The following is a 25,464-nucleotide window of genomic DNA, read 5'->3' on the forward strand; positions in this document are numbered from 1 at the left end:
AAATGAAACACAGGCATTTTCTTTAGTTACATTAAGTGCTTAGGTTTTCAAAATATTCCATATAATACAATGATGTTACAGTTTGTGTCTAATTCATTTAACATAGAATTCTATCTAACAGCTACTTTTATTGTTATGATCTAGTTAACCAGCAGATTCGTCCTCTTGAGCTGTTCATCTGAATCTTCCAGTCTTTTATTTGGTCTCTTTCGTGCCTATATTACCAGACAGAGACCACTAATAAGTGAAACAGGATGAGAGTAGTGCATGCCTTTGCACATAGCAAGACAAATTAGAGTGTCTCCAGCCATAAGGCTCCCTAATTCTCTGGCACCAGGACTCTCTTTGTCCCATGGATTACAGCCCAGTGCTTTATTCTGCACACACTGCTTTACTGACCCTGTCATTCATAGAGCTTACAGTCAACACGAAGGCCACAAAGCTTCAGTCTAGATCCACTGCATATTAGAGGTTATCTGGAATTTGGTTATTATAATAAGGATTAAAATATGATTAATTCTACTGAAAAACAGGAATGATTTTTTAAGTCAAGAATGTGCAATCCATGATCATGTCTGGACTAGACTCATTTAAATGCTTCAGCAGTGTTTGTTATACTTTGATAAGAGGGAGATATCAAATTAAAAAGAACTGTCAACCAGTTCATAATAAAGAGGTTTTGAAATTCTACCATCACATCACCATGATCTGGCCTTGTTTTTGTATTAATGATATAATGATGTATTAAAGGAGCAGTTAGTAATTTTTGGAACTGCTGCTGCTTATATGGCAAATATTAATTGCAAAAAAATACAGACAAGTTTCTTCCTCCTAACCAGCCCTACGCCGTTTATTGCCATGTAGGCCTGTAACACACCAAGACCAACTCATGATCATGTCACACTGCTACCGAACGTCTATTCAAAATTAGATTTAATCTCACTGATAGAACTATAGCTTATGGTCAAAGTACTGCACATGTGGAAAAGAAAATATATTGCAAGTGATGGAGCTTGACAATGTCCAACACTCGCTTTAGGGTGTCAGAATATTTAGACAAAAGTGGCAGAACTAAGCTGTTTGTCTAGGGCTGGAGTTAATGAAAAAATTTTAAATTGATGTTTGAAGTTAAAAAAAAAAAGACAGGTATTAAAGGAATAAATCAAACATTTGAAAGTGTTCCAACATTTTAAAAAAATGACAAACCACAGCTTTCATTTTAAATATAAAACATAAAGGTTATCAGAATTACAGTTTTTGTGTAAAAAATAACACACGTAGGGAATTTTCTATTTTTTGTAAGTGCAATGAGAACTTTCTGATTAATTTTTGGGTCCTTAAAACTTAAAGTCTGAAGCAAAGAAAAAGTTCCTGTTTCTACCTAGACTTGTTACAGGTGTCTACTCCTCCCATGTGCTCACTAATTTTCCCACAGCTACAGATCTGGGAATAGGGAACTTCTTGTCTTGTGCTCCCTATAGACATAGTCTCCTCTGTGTGTGCACAGTTGCACGGGTGAGCAAACAGCCACCACCCTTTATGTCCGACAGAAAGTAGGTTGTTGTCATATAAGTTCTCCTTATAGAGCCCCTTGGTGATTTGTTGATTTTCCTATTGACACAGAATGCCTTTTTTGCTTTCCCTGAATGTGTCCAGCAGCAATTCCCAGCCGATTGAGGTGTTTAAAATAGAAAAGACTGGTGTGAAAATAAACACAGTAAATAGGGTGGTCTATGTACACAAGGGATATGGGGTCAAGAAAGAACATTATTCACATTTACATTTACATTATTTACTTACATTATGTCCAGTGTCACATCCAAATGAGGATGTGGTTCCCTTCTGAGTCTGGTTCCTTTCAAGGTTTCTTCCTCATATCATCTCAGGGAGTTTTTCCTTGCCACCAGCATCTCAGGCTTGTCCATTAGGGATGAATGTTAGAGATAAACATTCATTTGAAACTTATATAATAATAATAATAATAATAATAATAATGATAATAATAATAATAATATAACTTTATAATTATTATTATAATGTTTATTCTGTTTCTGTACTTCTGTAAAGATGCTTTGAGATGATGTCTATTGTTAAAACAGCTACATAAATACATTGAACTGAAAATATACAATTTCTGTACAATTTCAGGATTGGAAGCTCCTCATAGATTTAGTTTTCATTTTCTGTTTCTTGTATTTGGCCCTTATGGTTATTAGAATCATCACCTGTCACACCCAGGAGTCTTCTATGGCCCTTATTAAAGGTACAACTATTGTGTTATCAGTTTCCTTGAACTTTCATAGCTGAATTTTGGCCGTCATTAATAAGGTTTTTTGCCTGTTAGGGTTTTCTTCTAACATGGGGTCCAAACTATTTAATTGTACTGTATTCAAATTGTACAAATTTTTCTCTGTGTGATATAAAATATGAGCTTTGGCTAAACAGATAAAGGCCAAACAGACTTTGTTGAAGATTAAGCTTGTTCTACTAAAGTCTGGTGCTAGCTGTAGTTCTTTTGGCGCTTCTTATTATTCTTCAGATGGAGATGGTTCTGTTTTCATTTAAGTTAAAGCGACTGCCTAAAGGTATTAATGGAACCAGTAAAATTTTCTTGAAAATTTTTATTTGGTGGTTATAAATGGTCATAAGGATTGGCATATCATATGCAGCATGAAGAATTCATATGCAGCATGAAGAATTCATATGGATTAAAAATGCAAATTAATTAAAAGCATCTATAAAAATCTATTTTTCTTTCATTTAGAAAGATAGGAGGTACTGTACATTGGAGGTATGAACTACACACAATTGATTTTTTTGTAATATGATTGACACATCCACAAAATATTTGCAGTATATTTCAAGCTTATGAAAACCTGACTACTCACACTCACATGTGCTTTTTGTACATCCCATTCTAGATTTAGTTCCCCTTTGCTTTTACAATAAACTCAATTATTCTGTGAAAGATTTGTTCATTCACCCAAAAAAGTGTTAGTAAGATCATACTCTCATGTCAGGTGACGAGGTCTGGTAAACAGTCAGCATTTAAATTCATCCCAAAGGTGTTCAGTGGGGTTGAAGTCAAGGTTCTGTGCAGAACACTTGAGTTTTCCACTCCTGCCTTGAAATATAATGCTGCTGCATATAAAGACATCTTAGACAATTGTGTCTTTCAAACTTTGTGGCAATGGTTTGCGGAAGACCCACATATGGGTATGATGGTTAGGTGTCTACATACTTTTGGCCATGAAGTGTATTTAGGGAATAGGATGTGCCCAAAGGGAATTCAGACAACATTACAAAATGGCTACACCAAAAATAGTAGAATACATGGTAAACAAAGAGGGGCGATTTTTTTAGACAGAGACACAATATTTTTTGCTATATTTTAAAATCTTTCAATATATTTCAAAATATTCTCAAAATCTGGCATGCAAGAAAATCGAATTTCCTGTTGGATCGAACATCTGCTGAAGAGTATGATGAACTGGTCAAGGTCCAGCAAAGAATATTTCTCTGACTAATGGGGCAGTCCCTTTCTCTCTTCCTAGCACTCACTTTATTTCTTTCTTGTTTGCACTTAGTCCCTAAGCAATAATTATAATGAATCACTTTCTAGCACAACCATTTCCAAGCACATTCCACTAAATCCATTCCAGGTTTGGATTTTGAATCATTTTTGTGTCATGCTCGTGCATCTGACCTGAACCATTATTCGAATGGTGTCTTCCGGAACCTGCTATAAATATTTGACATGTTAAATAAGTCCTTAAATTCCCAGAATCTAACAGCTTCAGACTTAAATTTCTCACCAACTCCTTTTAGTTTCACTGTAGTAACTAAACAAATCATTGTAGTTATTTGATTCTAAGCTATAAGTCAAATAATAAGGAAATAATCATCAAAGATTTGATAACATGCTGTTACCACACCAAAGGTCTTTATTTTCTGATAACACTGATAATAATCTGATACGAGTAAATTGTTCATCTTTTACCACAGTAATTAAAGAATGCTGCAATACTTTTAATCAGTGTATAGTTATATTTAGTTTTAGGAAACGTCTATAAAACAAGTTAGTTCTGTTATCACTTCCTTATTGTAAAGCAGATATAAACAGTTACTAATTATCTGTCTTGCTTTTTTTGTGATAAATTAATAAATAATAAATAAAGTTTTGGTCATAAATGCTTGATTTTGCTGCAATTTGTGATGCATTTTTTGTGCTTTTATTTATACTTGAATTGGCAAAACTGCAAGCACAAAATTCTTCTTTTAAACTCCTCCCAGTAAAGACACATATAACATATTTTATGATAGCTGTACTTATGTTTAAAGCACTTGAAACAAAAAGACTTCAGCTGAATGCATGTTGTGATGATGTCACATGACACATCTCACCCCAAATCTGCAGAAAATCTGGAGTAATTTTGAAAAATTGAAAACATCCCTGAATATCTGGGCTAGATTTTGCTTTATTTTCTGTGATTTCAAAATTTCAAAATCCTGGAGGTACAAAAAACTTCCCTTGTCTGAAAAAGTAAAGTTAGACTTGATCCCTGACAGGTACAAAGCGCAGACACCTTGTAGACACTGGAGATAAATGCCGTCATAAATGTAAATCTCCTAATTATCACATTTTAAACCTATTTAGATTTAGATTATGTGAAGTCTCCACAAAAAGCATCTCTGTGTGGTTGTCACTATAGAAATTATAACATTGCAATGTGAGCATTCGTATAAACTTGAAGTTTCACTTGCACATGGTGTTATACTTAGATCTACTAGTTATAGAAATTGAATCAGTGCTTTCTAACAAATCAGAATGGAGAATTGTGCTATACTATTATACCTAGGACATTCCCCTATATGTGGATTTGTTTATTCCTAAACTTTTACAGAAAAAGCCTTATGGTTAATTGTATCTATAAGCAGAGGGCATCTGTTTAGACCTTCAGAGTAACCACAGATTATGAAGTTTATTTTACTTATGTACATGTACTGCTAAAAAATGCAGATTGTACTCTTAAGATGGTCTGGTTTGAAGATTATTATTTCCAGAATCAGTTCCAATGGGTTTTTCATTGAGTGTCTATGAAAATGCTGTACACCAAATGTTTCTACACCTTCCACTGCTGGGCCAAGTTGAATAAAGCTTCTAAGAGGGCATCGTAGTTCACAAAAGTAATGAGGCAATGAAAATAAAACATGTTTGGGTCTTTACATGTTTTTGTGTAAAGGAGAACAATGCCTGGTTAAAGTTTATCCTTTACCATGATGTTAATAAAGCTGTTGTTATCCAGCACTTAAGTATTCGGTCAGGGTTTGTTATTGTTTTAATGGTTTTGCTTGTACTGAATGGAACAGACCAGAGTAGGGCAGCACAGCAGAGGAAGGAAATATTCACCCAAACATGCACAAACACTTGCATGCACTCAAGCGACACGCACTATTGTTGTTTTGCCGCACTACGTGTTGTTCTTGATCCTTTGCCACCCACGTGGCGTGGTGGAGTTTGCCAAAAGGGTTCAGGTAACTGGGATGTTTTCCTGATTCTAATACAAAAACACAGGCAATGAAGCTCACCAGCCAGCAACCAGAGAGAGAACAGCATCTAATACACTCATTAATGATTTTATTCATTACAGGACACTGTACAACTGGATTTGAGACTTGTGTGTGTGTAATTCAACAAACGTGGCTCAAAACTGGAAAATGCCCACACTCTCCTATATTATCTTCATACATCTTTATCGGGTCCATGGCATTGCCCAGTGTTTATTATTATTAAGAAAGCAGTCTCATGTACTTATTAATATTTAGTAGCTTGCGTGTTTTGCCTGTATATATCTGAATATCTGCATGTAAATATCTAAAGTCTTAAAGTCTTTACAAATATGCTGTATTATTCATTAAAGGCATGATAAATGAGACAAATCCTTAATATAACCATTGAGATAAATCAGTTGCTTACAGTTGCTGTAAATGTGTACATACAATTTCGTCTATACTGTATATGTCATTCTGTTACACTGTGGAGCTTCTGTCACTAAAACAAACTCCTCGCATGTGAAAACATGCCTGGCAATAAAGCTGATTCTGATTCTGATTCTGATTCTGATCAGTAGTGTGTCTGTGTGTGAGAGTTGGTGGGGTGAGGTGGGGGGGGGGGGGGGATTTCACCAATATTTCTGGAGAATTTTTTTTTCAGTTATGGAACGGATAATCAGAGCATCCCTAATTGTATAGTAGAATCCTGAATAGTATGGGAAAATGGTTAGCCACAAATGGTTATCCCCTTCAGTGAGGTAAACGATAAAAATGTATGCATAAATCCTAAAGCACTTCCAGTCACACTATTTTGACTGTGAATTCTTAAGAAACCTGGTTTGCCCACAGACTTTTACTGAACTGACTTATCTCAATGTGTTTCACTGCCTTGCTGCTAGAGGGTGTTTACAACAGTGAGATTGTAAAAACATCACAGTTTGAATGCTTCTTAGCAGAAATTTTAAAAATATTTCCAGTTACCAGTGACCTCACTTCCTCACTTAAAACAGTGTATAGGGGAGTAGATAGATAGATAGATAGATAGATAGATAGATAGATAGATAGATAGATAGATAGATAGATAGATAGATAGATAGATAGATAGATAGATGGATGGATAAATGGATGAAGAGACAGACAGACAGATAGACAGAGACAGACAGATAGATAGATAGCTTTATTGTCATTGTTTTAACATCGAGATTATGAAGGGTCAACCCACCCAGATCTACCAACTACAAATAATAATCAATAAATAAATAAATGAACACACCTAGGGTGAAGTAAACACAATTGCTACACACGTGTTCAGTATTAACAGTTGTTATTTAAAATTATCACAGCTCTTGTAAAGAAGATATTTTGCTGCACGTGTTTGTCATCTGGTCCAGTCAGTGTGAGTTATTTAATAAATCTCTTGCTGAATGATAATGATTTACTGTAGAATGGAGCAAATAGGGAATGTTTACTCATTTCGGAAGTGAAGAAAGACTATTAGTTAGGCTAAAGATTTCACATGTTCTCAGTGTTGCTGCAATTCCTTACTGTCCTAAGGCCTAAACACAGGCATTGTCTACTTCTTCTGAGTTTATTTCTTGTGATGCTTCTTTGGTAACTCTCATACAAGAATGTGTAAAGAGCATGCTTATAAGCATGCAGACTTTATAGACTTTTTTCTAATAATTTAAACATTCACCAAGCCTTCCTTTGAAGCTCAGACTTTAAACCTAACAATTTCAGCACTGGCAAAAACAAAAAAAATGTAAAAACAAATGTCTTTGTTCTATGTATGTGAGAAAACTGGGTAGTTCAGATAGAGAAGAAGTCATAGACATATAGTCACAGGCTTTGTGCTGAGCGACATGGAACCACCCATGATAGTAAGCTTTGGTTTGCCCAGTCCCCCACGCCTGCACATATAATCATCATAGCCGACTGATCAGTCATCGCCAGCCAAGCGTAGCATACTTCCTCTTCGGCTTCATAATTGAGTGCAGGCCTGCATTAAAACACTGTCCTAAAGTCAGTGGGGTTTTGTGGAGAAAAAAGAGGGCATTGAGATGCAAGTTGGAAAGTGTTTTAGTTTACTGTTCAGACTTGTTCAGTGTGTGTGTGTCTGGGTCAATATAGGCAATGTCTTATTCTTGCTCACGCACATACACTCACCGCAGAAGCATTTAATCCACTAAACTGCAGATAGTTAATGTTGTCCTGTGCAAAATATTTTTTTCTCTTTTAGATCTAGGTGGTGTTGCTGTATGGTATGAAACCTGCTCAACATGAAGAAAATTTGAAAAACAAGCAGACTTTCACTTCCTCTTTGTAAACTCCATGACCTTTTTTACAATAGCAACCACTTATATACAGAAAGAAGAGTTTTCTTGGGAATGATAATGATATGGAACACAGTTCGTATTCCTCAGGTTCTCATCTGTGCTATTATTATTTTTCTGTACAATTTCTGAATTGGTCTCATGTAATTTGTTGTAAATAACTACAGTCATGCTTTCCAGGAATCTTCAGACTATATGTGATAAAGGAGGAAGTCGACTATGATATTGTGGCAGTAAAGTGTATCAAAACACCACATGCCATGATTATGCACGAGGCATTCTGGGCCATCATCATCATCATGTTACACGTGCTCTGCCACAAGCAAACGGCATTTTAGGGAAATCACATTGGTGGCACGTCTGTAATGTTATGTTGGATATTATGAAATAATATCCAACATAACTTTACACTTTATAAGTGAAACTTTCCAGAACATAAACTCAAACTGGACCTGGTTTCTGTACACTGTCCTGGTTTTCATGTTCTCAAAACTCAGATTGTCTCTCGGAATGTGTGATGAACATAAAACCACAATGAACTAAGTGTTTAATGAACGAGGGTGTCATACATGAACGCGTGTACAATACAGACCTCAGTTCCATGCTGTGACTGGCTTGAAACAGAATTTTGTCTGTCAGTAATAGTCACATTCCAACCTAATGTCATCCAGAAGTATTGGCACCCTCCCTCATTTCCCAGAAATCACATTGCTAGATGAAAGAAATGTTTCATGGCTGGTCTTGTCAGACATTTCGCCACTAGGGATCTCTTTCACTCCCATACAGTCATATTTTTATGATTATTTAATGAAGGCAATTCAATGTAATTTTAATTGTGTCACAATTTTAAAAATAAACTTTGTCACAAAGCAGCTTTACAGAACTCTTGATATAGATTGATATAGATTGATATGGATCGATATAGATTCAGATCCTTACTGTGTAAGCCAAAGGCAACAGAGGAAATGAAAATACTCCTTGGGATGATTGAGGAACCAAATAGTGAGAGTATATGTATGGTGAGATTAAGGGTCTTTATAATAACAGCAAAAAAGTATCCAAGTGAGATTATCTACTGAGCACAAACTGTTTCTGGTCAGTAAAATCTTGAAGTTATCAATGTGGGGGCAGAAAAAGAGTCACAAATGCAGAAATCTCCAAGAAGAAATAGAGTATCGTGATGTTTAACAAAGGTCCAGAAGGCAATGGGAATCAGAGTCAGGCACTGGCATCCCGTTATAATCTGACTATTAAAAGAGTAAACAAATAGTCAACAAATCTCATTTAGTATCGTATTAAATGTATTGTTTTTCTTGATTCTAATTGCACGATTCAGTTGCTTTTCATAAAAGAAAGATTAATGTCACTGTAATGTAACTCATTTAAAACCCATTCAGTTACAGAGACCAATCTTAAAACTGTTAACTTTCATTTTAACAACCAGTGATGCATTGTGAACATTTCTGTCTTAAAGTGAAACTAGAATTCAGTTGATCTGCTGCTCTAACTTGCAAACACCATTTTTAATATCTTGCTGATTTTTAAATAATGAATTTGATTGAGTGTTGAAACTATGCTTGGTTTTAGGAGTAATTATGTTTGTTTTATGAAAAGAAAGTAACATTTTTGACGTCAGTGTTCAGTGAAATCACAGTTTTACCTACATCACATCATTACAACTGATTGATGATCACTTTGTCTGAAAGCAGTAAGTTTTCACCAGCTGTATACTAGTTGTTGATGTATGAGAACAATCCCTGAGACATTTCCTCCATGCATAATGTCACCAGTGGGTGGCACAGTGGTGCAGTGGTGAAAAGAGTGGAATAGCTACCCTGAATTCCCCTCAGGTGTGTTTCTGATGCCCTGTGATAGATACATCAGTGTATTCCTGCTCTGTGGCCAGTGTTTCCGGAATTGGCTCCAGATCCACCACAGACCTGACCAGAATAAAGTACTTACTGAAGATGAATGAAAATGTCACCAGATCCTTGGTGCTTGCTTGTGAACTCCATTCAGTTTAGCCCACATGTTTTAAATTTGCTATAAATCATCGGACTGTGACAGACATTCCAAATTGTCTGTATGGTACCATTTTTGTGAAGATTTAGAGGAATTCAGTCTATTGTTCTGCTGGGAATTAAAACGAACAGTGACTCTGTTTAAATCTTGCCTACGACTAAATATCTTAGAAATAGACACACTAAGTTCAAAGTGCCACATGTCCTAGCAATGTGCTCAATGACTTGTCTCTTTATGACAAGTCAGAACTATACTTTTCTCATTATGAATTTAAATCCTTTCCACCTACGCACTACCTTTTTCCACCAAAAATGACTAATCTACATGCCCAGAGGATCTCAATTTTGGTCTATAAAATCTGGCCTTAATAAAGATTCCACTGTTGTTAGAAAGCACCAGGAATCTACCTATATGTTTTGAGGAGAGTGAAAGGTTTTCTTTGGCAAGCTTTTCAAAAAGCTTGTTGACATGGAAATGGTGTGTTATTGTACTTTTAGAACTTGGTGACCCTCAGATACAAAGCCACATCTGCAAATCCTCCAACTGTGATCCTCACAGAAATTCTTGCCTTTTGAATCACCTCACAGTTTGTGGGGGGAAAAAGTACACATTCATCATATTTAGCCAGGATCATCACATCGCCATCTGTTTAAATTCTCTTAATTACTATCCTCATTGGGACAATAAGTATCTTCATACATGTCGTATATTTTCGAAAATATTACCTGATGTAGGATGGCTATATTCTTTTTTTCTCTCTTTTATTTCCCACCATGATAATAGATCAGACGTTTAGTGTGAATATCATTTCACAGTGCAGTTAAAGCTGATTTAAATGAAGTGAAGTGCTACATTAATCCCAATTTTTTGACATTTTAAAGTTTTTAACACTTTTTGACATCTTTTCAACCAGCTTTATGAGGAGGTTTTAAACGGGTTTATGTATTTCTTAGAACTGGCCAGTAAGCGGAAAGTACTTGTTTGGGGCAACAATTTCACTGTAAGTAAAAGGTCATTAAATGCATTGAATAGATATTTTCATTTCAATATATTCTTGTGTGGGTGAGTCTATATGAAAATTTAGACACAAGTGTATACTTAGGGAAGAGATGGCACCAGGATGCACTATGGGAAGAAGATTAGTTGGGGTAGGCACTGTGCAATGTTCTGCTGTAAATCTCTGGTCCTGGCATTTATACAGATGTTGCTTTGACACATACCACCTACCTAAATGTTGTTGTAGACCAAATACACTCCTTCATGGCAATGGTATTCCCTAATGCTATTGGCTTCTTTCAGCAGGATAATTCACCCTGCCACACTGCAAAAATTGTGATGACATGACAAAGAGTTCAAGGTGTTGTTCAAGTTCCCCAGATCTCAGACTAATTGAGCCTCTGTGGAATGTGCTGGACAGACAAACACGATATGTATATATAAAACATTTTAGCCCATTCTCGTTAATAATTATAGAGTTGACTGTATTTGTGTGTTTTAGAGTATAGAATAATTTCATTTCAACTAATATATAGGAACTGATGACAGGAATTGATGATAGGGTGAATAAACAAAGGCACCTTATTTGGACTTTTTGGATCTAGTTTTCTTGAGGTACAATATCGTTAGAAGTACTGAGTGTTTGTGTGGTGATCTCTTTCCTACAGAGAGCTTTAGTGCTGTGTGTCTCTTTGCATTTGCTGTGAAAAAAAGAAATGGCCTTTTTCCCCCCACAAAGCCTTTATTTCTGGCATGCTTTATGCTTAGCAGAATGACATAAGGCTATGCTAATGAAACCCATTTGTGGGGAGCAGTGAGGCCACAAATCATATGTGCTGTGAGAATAGAACTGTTAGCACTGGGGCAGTGTCACAAAACATAACTATAACTACATACATACATAACTATCTACTGTACATACAGATATTTATTAACTTACAAACTTGCTTATTCAAATCCATCTAAAAATGTATTTAGTAAAGAATGTAGAGATTAAAAAAAAAATTTTTGGCATAATTTCTTCCTACTTACTTTCCTACATATTAATTTCCAATTGTGCATCAGCTGCTTTGGCACATTTTAGCCAATCACACTGGTTGTTTTCTCCTTTCCCTAATTGTTTTAAAGTAATTTTAGTCATTTCCAGTGTTCATTGGATGACCTGGTTTACCTTTAACTGGATAGAATGCTAACAGCACAAAGCTTTCTTCAGCTCTGCTTCTCTCCACACAACTCCACAAAAGAGTCAGCTGAGGACAGACATCGTTATGCCAGGATAAGACGCTATGCCATGTCTCCTCTAACAAACTAACTACATCTGCTTCTCCTTTTTTGAGAGAGTGGTTTCTCTTCACACACACCCCACCCCTTCCTATGGCTTGATGGTTTTGCTGGTCATGTTCACTTTGTGTGGCGCTTCAATGAATTGAAATCCTTCCAAAAAGTGGAGTAGAACTGACTGGATTCCAACCACCACACTGCAACCTGTCAAAGACCATCACCACCATCATAAGCAAATGAAAAACAAAAGCTACATTCGATATATCGGGGACACAATTTAAAATGGTTACTCTTTTATATTGCTTATATAAAAGAACATTTTGATTTGGTTTAGCATCACAGGAAAGAGATTGTTATAAAATGGTATTGTTTGCTTCATTGAATGCCCTCTCTACTAAAAAAAAAAGATGATATGGACCATGAACTTTGGCTTAAGGATTGATTTAATAATAAAATAATACTAAGTGTAATTCAAATCATAGCTTTAAATTAACATGCTTTGATAAAATATTATTTCTGTAGTAACAGCTTACAAATGTTTGTGACTATTGGGGAGGTTTTCTGTGGGAAGGCATCCTGATACTGCATGCAGACCCATTAACAGTGGTGTTACGAGTAACCTTTGGTTGAGTCACACCACTGTTAATGGGTCTGCATGCAGTATCAGGATGTATAACTTTGAAACTGAAGATAAATAATAATAATAAAGAAACAACACCAAGTGGATTGTTTAAACCTTTTTTAAAAGGGAGAGAAGCTATAAAATAAATGTCTTTTGTCAGATATTGTGACAAAACCAAAGCCTGTTCATGTCAGAAGTACACCATTCATTTTAAAACCAAAATATAATACTATTGCGTACTCAGTAAACATATGAGTATAACAGTAGTGCTTATTATGCTATGTTGTATTAGCAGTGCACTTAAATAAATGTAAATTATATTTAAAATATTTATAGAATTCTATTTAGATGTAAAGCTTTGCTATTTGCTATTTGTGTATATATAGTGTCAGATAAAGTGTTTGCATAAGTAATGTTCATATTTATGCAGTTTAATGCTAGATTATACTTGACTGTATCCATGTTATAGACTTTTATACCCTATAGGATTGAGCAATGAGATGTGTAAAGCATGTGGAATGGAAGAAATCCCTTTAGTGTTTCCCATGAGTCTGTGCTTATCAGGCGTGATCTCTAGAGTAGCATGAGGCGTTAGACCCTCTTCTCTCAGCCCCATTGTGGCTCATTTACTCCAACACAGGACTGGGAGACAGAGGCATAACATTTGTACTCAAAGAGATGGGAGGGTGTCTTATATGAGTATTAAAACATAGAACAAAATGATGTGTTTCTGATGATGTTCATCTCAGTAAAAAAGCAAAAAAAAAAAACATTTAGAGGTAAAATGTAAAATGTTAGTTTTACATCATTTTAGAATAAATTATATTCTTTTTACTTATTTGTAAATAAAGATAAGATATTTCTTTAATTGTCCCACAATGGGGAAATTTCTCTGTTACAGCAGCAAAAATATATATAAAGAATAAAGACATAATATAATATACAGTATATACAAAAACAAAAATGTATAAAAAGAGTAGTGATCACCTTTCTTCATTACGTACTTCAGATCGGTGATCACAGATCAGGTTAGATCACCTTACTTCATTACGTACTTCAATTACGTCAATTCTTACTTTATTACTTACCTTACTAAAAATGGGATGAAAAATATTTTTAAAATGTTGGTGAAAGTGATGGAAAAAAGTGTTGGTATGTGTCCGGATGTAGCCTTTACCTGCTGGGAGAATGCAAAGGTGGCATATATTTTTGGCTGCTGTCCACCCCAGCCACACAAACACACACATACACACACAAACACACGCACACACACACACACACACACACACACACACACACACACACACACACACACACACACACACACACATCAGTGAATTCCAGTGGAGTCTGCTCATAAGCAGCCTCCAGGGGGGAGTTGTCCCCTCCCTCTGAGCGTTCCTCCTCCCTGCACTCTCCCCTCTGTCAACACACACTGTTTAAAGGGAACATTGGACCACACCACTAGACAAAAAAAAAGTCAAACTCAGGGGAATTATGAGGATGAGAAACGAATGCCAGCTCTCAGTCAGCGTTCAGCATTTCCTCCTGTCCTTTTCCCATCTGCAGTCGAGACCTCAGCTGAACCATTTTGAGGTTTGAGCTATTTTACAGCTATTTTCACCTTCATCTCAAAGATCTTAAGGGATATAGAGTTATAGAGAGTTCATAGCTATAGCCAGTAGGCAGAGAATTCCTCTACATCTGTGTGGCAGGAAAGCCTGAGCTCCAGCTTGGTATTGTTGCAACTCAGAGCCCCCAGCTGGAAGCTAGTCATAAGAGAAACTCTATAGCTAAAGTTGGAGGAGAGAAAGGAGTAAGAAGTGCCAAATCTGCACATATTTTCTCCCTGCCGGCTTTCTTATTCTTATTATCAAAAGTGAGGACTTAAGAACCCCACAGCTTTTCTCGTGACTGCTCTGCCCAATGCTGTCTGGCTTTGAAGTCCACAGCTGATTGTATCTCCACGTCAGGAGAAAGCCAGAGTATGGGTCAAAAGGACATGAAGTCTGTGCAGAGGTGAATGGGTTCTTCATGCATACACAGTTCTAGTAAAATGACTTGCATCACTTCTTTGTATTTTGAACTTTGACTATACATATCTAAAGTTTGATCACATGAACATGTCATCTTAAACCGTTAGAAAGTCTAGGTACAACATTTTTAATGCTAAGGCCACATAGATATTATAAGATTTCTACAATTTAACCCTTAATTGAAACCGCAAGAATTAACTTTATTAGAATAAATTTTTTTTAAATGACTTAATATTAATAAATCTGTCCCAGTATTATTCTCAGGCTTCAAATTTCAGAAAAAAAAAAGTTTTTATCTATATTTAGTTGTACTTATTTCTTTCGGCATATTAACAACATGCTTAAAGCTTGTTCTCAATCTCGTCTACATTTGAAAACTGAAGGGATGCTTACTCTTTAAACTTATTGTGTGTCAAGAAAAAACCCACGACCTCAGACGATCTTGGACTTCACCTAACAGACCAACTGTTATTCACTGCATCACTTAAATAAAAGCAACTCAAAAGCACACAATACATGACTTAGCAGTTATTAAAAAAAAACAATCCCCTAGCATTTCTAATCTATAATCACCTCAATTAAATTAAAACACAAGACACACACCAGATTTTTTCTTAGTTTAAGATCATTTATATACATATATGGCTTCAAACAGCAGCAACATATTCCGGTTGTTGTATTGGAATACAAGCACATCAGGAAAAAAAGGAATTTGTTAGAGCCTCACACTGTACAAACTGTTTGGCTAAAAGACAGTCACTTACTGCCAGCAATCTCAAAAGTAAGACAGACATATGTATCAGTAAGGAAATATCAGCATAATGATCTCCAAACAATGGCATTTTGTCTTGTATATAGATTTATTATTTATACATACATTGATTGCACATTGAGATATAGAATTTCATTGTGAATTTCTGTACATAATTTAAGAAATGTAACAGTTTTTTTTCTTTTTGTTTTTTTCAAAATAGGTCACATCTTCACTGCTTTGTTTCTTTATGAAAGTGCAACTTCTTAATTTATAGATTATTCTCTATAAAAATTGGTCCAAACCTCAATCTGAATACACGCGAATTCATCTTTATCAAATTGACTTGCCGTTTAGCGATTTTCTATTTTTTTCTATTATTTCTTTATTTAATTTAAAAACTGCTGTAAAATACAAGAATAACAGAGTCAGTTTACAAAAAAAAAGCTTTACATGTAAATCTAATGTCTAAATACTTCATATTTTTTTCCATAACATCATAATTTCTCCACAAGCCCATAGTACATGAAATATATTGTCATCAGTAAAAACAAACCAACAAACAAGGTAACAAAAGTAATAAATGAAGTACAAGAATGCATAGGTTTAAGCATTTGCTAAATTAACAAAGCATATACAATACAAGTTATCTTGCCCATATCTAAAATAAATTTTAATGGTTTATCCAATAATATTAGTCATCATTTTCTATGTTATAGTCCTCTTTTTAATAAGTGGCCTGCACAAGAAGTATAACTCATAGGTTTAAAAGTTAAAGAATCATTTTTATAATAGATATGTGGCAGTCTTGTAGCCGCTGCCTGCGAGTCCCACACTAACCTCATGTAAAGAAATCAAATGACATTATTTTAATAATAGTTCTGTGACACATCAGCTGTTTGACATTTAAAGAGAAGTCGCTGTGTATCACTTAAAAAGATAGATGCTTTCACATAATATTAAAATATAGGTGTATTGTTACAATGTCAGTATTCAACAAGTCAGAGTTCAGCCTGCAGGAAAGATTCAAGTCTTTCAGTGATGTACTGCTTAATGTTTCAGCAAACACTGTTTATTTACCATGCTTCAGAGTAAGCTTGTATCTGGCTCGGCCAAGTTTTGGAAATTCGAGGCACGAAAGATAAAAAAGAACATGGCATATATCACACGAGAGAGAGATAGAGAGAGAGAGTGAGAGAGAGAGAGAGAGAGAAAGAGAGAGAGAGAGAGAGAGAGAGAGAGAGAGAGAGAGCGCACGAGAGAGAGAAAGAGAGAGACAGAGAGAGAGACAGAGAGAGCGGAGCGCATGAGAGAGAGAGAGAGAGAGAGAGAGAGAGAGGAGCGCACGAGAGAGAGACAGCGAGAGAGAGAGAGAGAGACAGAGAGAGAGACAGAGAGAGAGGAGCGCACAAGAGAGAGACACAGAGAGAGAGAGAGAGAGAGAGAGAGAGAGAGAGAGAGAGAGAGAGAAAGAGGAGAGCGCAAGAGAGAGAGAGAGAGAGAGAGAGAGAGCGCACGAGAGAGAGACAGCGAGAGAGAGAGAGAAAGAGAGAGACAGAGAGAGAGACAGAGAGAGCGGAGCGCATGAGAGAGAGAGAGAGAGAGAGAGAGAGAGAGAGAGAGAGGAGCGCACAAGAGAGAGACACAGAGAGAGAGAGAGAGAGAGAGAGAGAGAGAGAGAGAGAGAGAGAGAGAGAGAGAGAGAGAGAGAGAAAGAGGAGAGCGCAAGAGAGAGAGAGAGAGAGAGAGAGAGAGATCATTATAAAACTATCATTATAAAATTATAAAACAGGAACTTTTAAGGTTGAGTAAATATAGTAAGCAAAATTTTAAACCAACTGTGTGAAAGGAAATCACTCTGTGGAAAGAATTGATCTAATCAGCATCATAATGTTGGTATGATTTCATTTGGTACTTCTGTTTAAATTCACTAAATAATTCTTATGATTTCTTAAAAGCTGATCATGCAAAAAATATTATCCTACTGAGGTGTTGTCTATGTAATATATTCTCATCTGTAAAGGTTTACTGAGTCCACCCTAGACTTCTGTGTGTTGATTGGTGAATTGGGTAACAGTCTGTGATTGTGATTATTATGCATAGATTAGGGATATGCACCCATTTCTGTTAGAGATGCCAGTATTTGTGTACTGAAATCATATACATGTTATGCCAAATGTGCACAAGAAGTCAGCATGGAAAATGTGGACAAAGAAATTCCTGTCTGGAAATATTTTGATTTAGAAGCTTATATTAAGCAATTTCAGAATTTTACACTGAGCACAATTTAAATTTGAAGTGACAACCCAAGATTTTCATTTTATACAGAGATAAAAACTGAACTGCAATAAAAAAATATGATGCTTCATTATATCATACAGTATTAACATGTTTTTCTTCCCTAGCAATTAACCAAATATCAGTCTCTTAATTCTTTTGGGTATTCAAATATAAAAATTGGGCAGATGGTGCATTGTTACCTTTGATCCACTAGACTTAACATGTGCAGTTTTTTTGCACATTATAAATAACACCTACAGCAAGTCTCCAGATGTGTGCCAGAACTTTTAGACATATACTCTGACACACCAGTTTTTCAGGGTTTTCAGTTTAGTCAGAACAATTGGTGTCCTCAGTGAACTCAATTCCAGCCAACAATGAAACTTAGAAATACACCAATAAAACCATGACAACCTGAACAACCTGACATATATCTAACTGTGTTAAAGTAACAGTAACTACTGTAAATAATTTGATATGAAATTACATTGATTTTCCAAAGGCATGCTATCTGTTTTCTCTGAACTGGGCAACTTCCAACAATAATTGTCTGAATAGCATGGTAGCTAGACTGAACAAGCCAAAGTGATGGCTAATGGGTTTTATGATGGTTGTATGACGATAGTGAGGCAAGTCAGCTAAAAAGGATGGAGGGTAGAATTTTTCGAGATGGCATTTTTTTCCTTTTTTTTTCTGACATCAGTAATTGGAAACATCACAAAAATATTGGCATGTACATCACAGTGCCTGAATTATGAGAGAGGGAGATGCAGAAAGAAAGAAAGAAAGAAAGAAAGAAAGAAAGAAAGAAAGAAAGAAAGAAAGAAAGAAAGAAAGAAAGGAAAGAAAGAAAGAAAGAAAGAAAGAAAGAAAGAAAGAAAGAATCTATGATTAATCTGTGACATGACTCAATCACGTCTCTTCTCCTTCACGCTAATAAATAAATACATTTCACTACACTTTCTTAAAGTCAGAGGTCTGTAGCTTTTCTGCATGCACAGATGGTGCAACATAAGTGCCTATCTGCACTGTAGTTCTTAACTACATCAGGACTTTTGTGTGAGGGCCTTTACGAGAAATGTTAAAGGACATGTCCAACAATTTGTCAAAATTTCTGCCATGCTAAGTCAGATAATAGGAGTCTACCAGATAAAGACTCATCACTGGTACACTATTAAATCATAGCATCTTAGGATGGCAGAATATTCCATATACAACTGATTAATAGAGCACCCAAGGCCAGAAAATATATACATATTGGCTCTTTAAGGGAGCTTTCAGGATACAAACAAATGAAGAATCTTTGCAAAATGTGTGGACCTGTCCTTTAAGGACCCCAAAACACTGTTCAAATGCATTTTACAAGCTTAAACTAACCTCAGCTAAAGCCAACCCTACACACACATACACACACACACACACACAAAAAAAAAACAATAACAAAATTTCGAATGCATCAACTATATACTTCTGCCATATATATTTACTATATATTTACAGGAAATGTGGAAAGGTGTACACAGTTATAAGTGAGAATGAGCCAACCAAAAAGTCAAGCGTCAGATCCAATTTCTCTCAATTTACAAAACTTGTCAAATCTGCTGCAATGATTGCTGAATTCTTCGTGTAAACATTCTGTACATGACTAATCAAAAATCTTGTTAAAAAGTATGAAGTATGTCTGCTGTGATTCAAATGCATAAACAGAAAACAGAAAATGATGTAATAATTCATGTAACATAGTCTAAGTAGGCAGAGTTTTTTCTAAGCTTCTTCCAGGCCCTGCCAACAAAAGGACCTTCTCCAAATAAAAAATGTACACAATTTTTTAGAATCCAGTTCTTTTTCCCATTAAGGATAAGTTTGAGCTATCTATGGCATAAAGCATTGAATGTAGACATAAGAAAGTGAAAGGCAGCAGGTTGGACTCTAACAGCATGCTAGACATGTACAGCAAAGGTATACATAACCATGCAAAGGACGTTTTAAAGGGCTGGTGAAGACAAAAGGCATGAATTTAAGAATAGGTGCCTTAATTTAGGGTGTCACCTGGTCACAGTGTGAATTTAGTAGAGATTTTGATTGATGGTTCTGATAAGTATGAAGATCTGTAGTTGCATAAGTGTATGCATGCTGCAGTTAATAAAGTCTTAGTTGTGAACCACACCATTTTTGCCCTGATTTGACCACTGGTAGCAAAATAAAGCACATCTGATTTGGCTAAGGAGCACAGGCACCTGGTTTGGCACTTGGTTTGAAGGCGCATTGCAATGCTGGAGCAGGAGCCTCCTCCTTCAGTTCCCAACTGAACGAACGTCCTTGGCAAAGTGCAGTCACATTACAGCCATGGCTGAGCTGGGATAAAGCAGAAGAATGTCTGTGATGAGAAGCGACTGAAGAGAGCATAGCTTGAATGTGTGTGAATTGCCTCTTTGGGGTCTTCCTCTCTTGTCTGAGAGGCTGAAAGGTCTTTCCTGAGGGAAAAGGAATTTAATGTATTGTCAGTGGTGGCTCTGGCAAGCAAAGTTCTCAAAATGTTTAATTAGAGCCAAAACTAAAATTCAATTCAATATGGAAACCTTGAAAATATAGTTTGAACAGATGTGGTTGTATTGATCAGGAGAAACGAAGGCTAGTTGGTAGTCGTAATGGAACAATGTGTACATGTTTATTTACCTTTACCCTGACACCCAGCTGTGAGTAGTGGTCTTGACCCCATGTGGTGGGAACCCTGGCTGGCTCGACATGGAGTCAAAGTTAAAGTCCAACGTGTCTCCGTCCATGAGTGTGTCATGAAGGATGGATTCCATGTCACACTCAAAGCGCTCCACAGGCATGCCATCTAAATCGCTTGGCAGCTTTTCCATATGCTGAATGGGGGGCAGGCTTGGTCCAGGTCCATAGCCATTGCCATTGATGTTGCAGAAAGGGAGTCCTCCCCCTCCTGCCCCACTACCTCCAGCCATGTGACCAGAAGCCCCATATTGCATCTGCATAGCTGATTTGACTGACCCAATACGTCCTCCGTGGGTCATGTTGCTCATAAGATGTATTGGACGGCCATTCAGAGCCACGGAGGTAGGTGGTGCCTGGCCATGTATGCTGTGAGAGTGAGACAGGACATGGCCATGGGAGGTGCCACCCCCCATTAGTTCGGGTCGCCCGCTACCATAAGGCAGCATGCGTCCTCCTCTGCCAGCTGTGTGGGAGACCACGCTGTCTACAGAAGGAATGAGTTCTGTATGTGGGTCTGAATCAGAGGTCAGGAGCTCTTTAAGAAGCCCCGCTGGGCAGTTAAACTGCCCCATGGATCCAGAAGATGCTGGGAAAGAGGGCTTGCTCTCCATAGTCTGCATTGATATAGAGGACAGATTTCCCATGCTGGCCTGGCCATACATGCACTTGCGGTAGTCTTGCTGGGGTTGCTGGTTGCTGTATGGTGCATATCCAGGGCTGCTCTGTAAGAGAGAGGAGGGGGATGATTGGTTGGAGCTTGAACTGGGGCCTCCAGCTGATCCAGGGTTATTTGGCGAGAGCAGGTTGAGATTGTCCAGAAGGTTTTCCATCACATTCTCTGTGCTGCCATGGGCCAAGGAGCTAGTCATCTCCGAAAGGCTCGGGAGAGTAGAGGTCATTTTGGCAGATGAACTGGGGCCTGAGTAGACCATGTGCATGTCTGAGTCAGTCAAGTCATCCTGCTCAGGCATGAAGGGTGAAAGACGACCGCTCACTGTGCTGGCGTTGGAGCTGGTGCGAGGGCGAAACGTTGTCCAGGCCTCTAAGTCATCATTGCTATGTGAGTTGGGGCTGCCGGGCCATTTGCTATACTGAGAGCCTGGGCTATCAGCACCAGCATCAGGACCACCCTGAAGGCCCAACTACAGGAAAAAAAAGAGTGGGTAAATGCATGAAAACTTGAAAGGAAACCATCATAAATATCCTAATGAATGTTATCTCAGGTAGTAACAGATGTTGACCAGTTATTTATATTTAGAAAAACGAATAATGGACATACACGCAAAACTACTTCACGTTCCTTAGGGTTCTGTAAGTGAGGAGTATGACAACCAGTCATTTTTTAAACTTTATTTTAGCTTGGTAACCAGATCACAATTTTCAGGGTTAAGTTAAAAAATGTGTAAAAGCATTTACATTTACAGCATTTGGCAGACACTCTTATCCAGAGCGACGTACAAAAGTGCTTTTAAGTCTCTATAAGGCTTTCAAAGTTAAAGCCGTACTAAAATATTATCACAATTTTAATTGACTCTCAGATTTAACGTATAAATAAATGCTGTCTGGGATGTGAGGAGGTTGGTGAGGACAGTCTATTATAGTGTACCTTTTTCTTGGCAGCACGCCCTCTACTCTTGGCAAACTTGCCGGTGTTATCCATGGACGCGGCACGACGACGAGGTGACTTGCCGTTCTTACCACCCTCTGGGTTGAGCATCCACCATGAGCTTTTCCCCGTCCCCTCATTCTGCACTCGCACAAAGCGACTGTGCAGAGACAGATTGTGCCGGATCGAGTTCTGAGAAAGAGAGATGAGAGAGGGAGAGACTGTTATGAACACATTTGCTCTTTTTTCCAGTAAATTCAGTTCTGATGGTATATCACCACAGTGCAAATCCTCATAGCAGCTGTTTTCTATTCATCCCTTGCTTTTGACCTTTTCTTTCACATGTGGCCTACAATTTGAAATCCTACTGTCTGTCCACCAGTCTTCACAAAGTCCTGGGTCACTTAACAAACTAAAACTAAACAAACTGAAAATACTTAATCAAATACTCTCTTATAATCAGTAAAAATCAGCAAGAAAACATGTACTATTTATTAACATTCACAAAAGCTGTGATATATAGTTGGTGAATAGTACAAGTGCTAATTTTTTGCCAGTTGATACAAGCCAATGAACAGTATGCAAGCCAAAGACCCCTTAATGCACATAAATATACAGCACATAGATGTCACGTAACTAGTCAAATTATGGACACATTAAGTAAATGTGAATCATTTATAAACAGCTGCTTAAATGATCTCACTCTTCTTACCATATTAAACCTAACCATATTAAATGATCATTCTTTATAAATTGTTCTTAGTGGACAGTACCAGAAAAGCCTATAGACATATCTGTTGGTTTACACTTCAGTACAAAACTGATGGAGATGCAAGAAAGAATGAATGGATCTACCAAGGTGCTGTGGTGAGTCAAATATTAGACACACGTTGTTGCTTGGAGAAGGAGTGAAAACAGGAAAACAGTCACACAGCACAGGTACTGTAAATATTCAGATGGCAGGAAACAGGTATTACTTAAGCTGCTTTAGTAATATTAACCATTAGAGCTATTTCTCATGAAGTTAAACAAAAAACTGGGCATTTTTCAGGTACAGGCCTAATGGGTTGTGTGTGTTATTTGGAGTTGTTAATGGACGGAACATGATGTGATGGCAGTGTTTTTTGTGAACTAAAAGCGTTGTGTTTAGGAAGAAGCCTTGTGAATGTGTGTGTTTGTGTGTGTGAGTGTGTGTGTGTGTGTGTGTGTTTCTGTTTGAAACAGTCTGTGCTGTATATAAAACATAAACAAAGTGGAATTTATTTAGTATTTTTCAAATATGGCCACCAGAACTGCATCACTGAAGCACAAAAATAGAAGAAGAAAAAGGAGAGAGATACAACTAAATGCATCCCAAAACAACAGAGAGGTACCCAGACTTATGTGTATATGGTGTGTGGTTCAGCTTGTTTTATAGTTTTTTATAGTAAATGTAATGATAACACAAATAAGGTAGATAAACTTGGATATATTATGGCAATAGAAAGATTTGAAATGAAAGCAAGAACAAAGCTGCCTCTTTAAAATAAAATAAAAAAATAAAAAATAATTGAAAAAAGATAATGTAATGCAATACCTTCACCAATGTGAAGTTGGAGTGTGACGAATACTTATTAGCAAACATGGCAAGCAGTTAGTTGTAATGTTATCTAAGTTGTAAGCTACCAACATTGACGCAGTGTAAATAACTAAACTATGTAGTCAATGCAAACTGGCATGAATAAATCTAAAAATATATGAAATAAAATACAATTTATGTTAATGTCCAACTTGTAAATATTTGGTACTCAATAATGACCATTACTTTTTTTTAATAAAAAGCAGTGTGTGTGTATTTGTGTGTGTTTGAGATACATGGCGTCAGAGAACGATTGCGATTTTCAGCCAGACGGCAAAGCGTCCTGTGACCGTCACATATCAGCAGGGCTACAGGAAGGAGGCTGGCCACAACACTCCAAAGTCTATCCAAATCTAACACATGCACATACACACGCACACACTATCCAACACCTTATGAGACGTAACTTTATTCAACACAACAGTTTTAACCAGCAACAGTTTTTATTTTGGTTTTCAAGTAAACACAAACCCATATCTGAACCTGTACTGTAAATGTATTAACTCAACACACACTTTCAACTAAATCACCATAATCTGAAACCTGCTGAGGAATGATCATGTGATTACTGTGATGATTACCTCAGAGGCTGTGTACGGTCTGTCATGGATGAGAAGACAACAGGGGAAATACCAAGGCAGAACTCTGTGTGCTGTGTGAGAACAGTCTGGCAAATGACTATGTCTACACTGTGGTCATACTCAGAGTAGCCCAGTTTCCTGCTTTGGGTCATGTGTGTAACTAGGTTCTTTTTAACTAAGCATGAACTAACGGAACTCTTGGTCCCCACCCTGCCATTACCTGTGTCTGTGTGTGCATATATATATAATTATTATTATTTTCATTAATCATAATAACAATATTAATATTAATATTAATAATTATAAATTGCAGATTTTGCCGCTTTAGTGGAATCCCTCTTCCTGTTTGGACAGCAGTTTATGTATTAGCAGTAACTGAAGACAGGAACCTCAGCATTCCAGCTAATCACTGTGTTCAAAGTTCAAACACAATCACGGCTAGGCCGTTGGGGTGCAATCGCTTAGGAAATGGAGAACGTGGGATTCTGCTTTGTCCCAATTCACATTCCTGAGCAAGGTTACCAAACCACATGGTTTGTGTTCTGTGGAGACACTGTAATCTCGGCTTTGCAACAGTCCCACCATTCCCCAAATACCATAATAATACAACAAAACGACAAAAAACAGGGCGATTTGAACCAAATGTTATTGGGAACTTATAGCACAATAGTTCACATTCAACAAAGTGATGTGGATGCAAGAACAGACTTGAGAGTCAGGGAAAGATATATGAGCTGTTCCACGTCTGAATCATGAAACTGCTGTACGTCAACAAATTAAGCGAAGACATGAGGCATTAGTAAATCAGCTACTGCCGTGTGGAAACAAAACGCTGCCTTCATCTTCATATGAATGTGTATTGTCCCAGAGAATTAAAGTATTAAGACTTAATTTTTTTTACCCAGAATGTTACAACTTCATTATATTTATCTTCATAAGACATTTTTTATAATAGATTACATAGGAATTATGAGAAATACTATTTGATTTTATGAGACATATATCATTTTATAATACAATGTGTTTTTATTCGTAACTGAGGTCAAACA

General features: G+C 36.8%; 1 protein-coding gene across 1 annotated transcript in view; it reads right to left on the minus strand.

Annotated features, from left to right (window-relative positions):
• Nucleotides 1-16,752: 16,752 nt before the first annotated feature.
• Nucleotides 16,753-25,464, minus strand: part of foxo1a (forkhead box O1 a) — a 31,973-nt gene continuing 23,261 nt past the window's right edge. Inside the window, exons 2-4 of the mRNA XM_060887594.1 lie at nt 22,217-22,408; nt 20,551-21,752; nt 16,753-20,348 (exon numbers count right to left, since the gene is read on the minus strand). Of these exons, the coding sequence (XP_060743577.1) occupies nt 20,553-21,752; nt 22,217-22,408 (1,392 nt within the window). The 3' untranslated portion in view covers nt 16,753-20,348; nt 20,551-20,552. The remainder of the gene's footprint in view (nt 20,349-20,550; nt 21,753-22,216; nt 22,409-25,464) is intronic.

Source organism: Tachysurus vachellii, chromosome 15 (genome assembly GCF_030014155.1).
Source record: "Tachysurus vachellii isolate PV-2020 chromosome 15, HZAU_Pvac_v1, whole genome shotgun sequence".
In the NCBI taxonomy this organism is placed as follows: domain Eukaryota; kingdom Metazoa; phylum Chordata; class Actinopteri; order Siluriformes; family Bagridae; genus Tachysurus; species Tachysurus vachellii.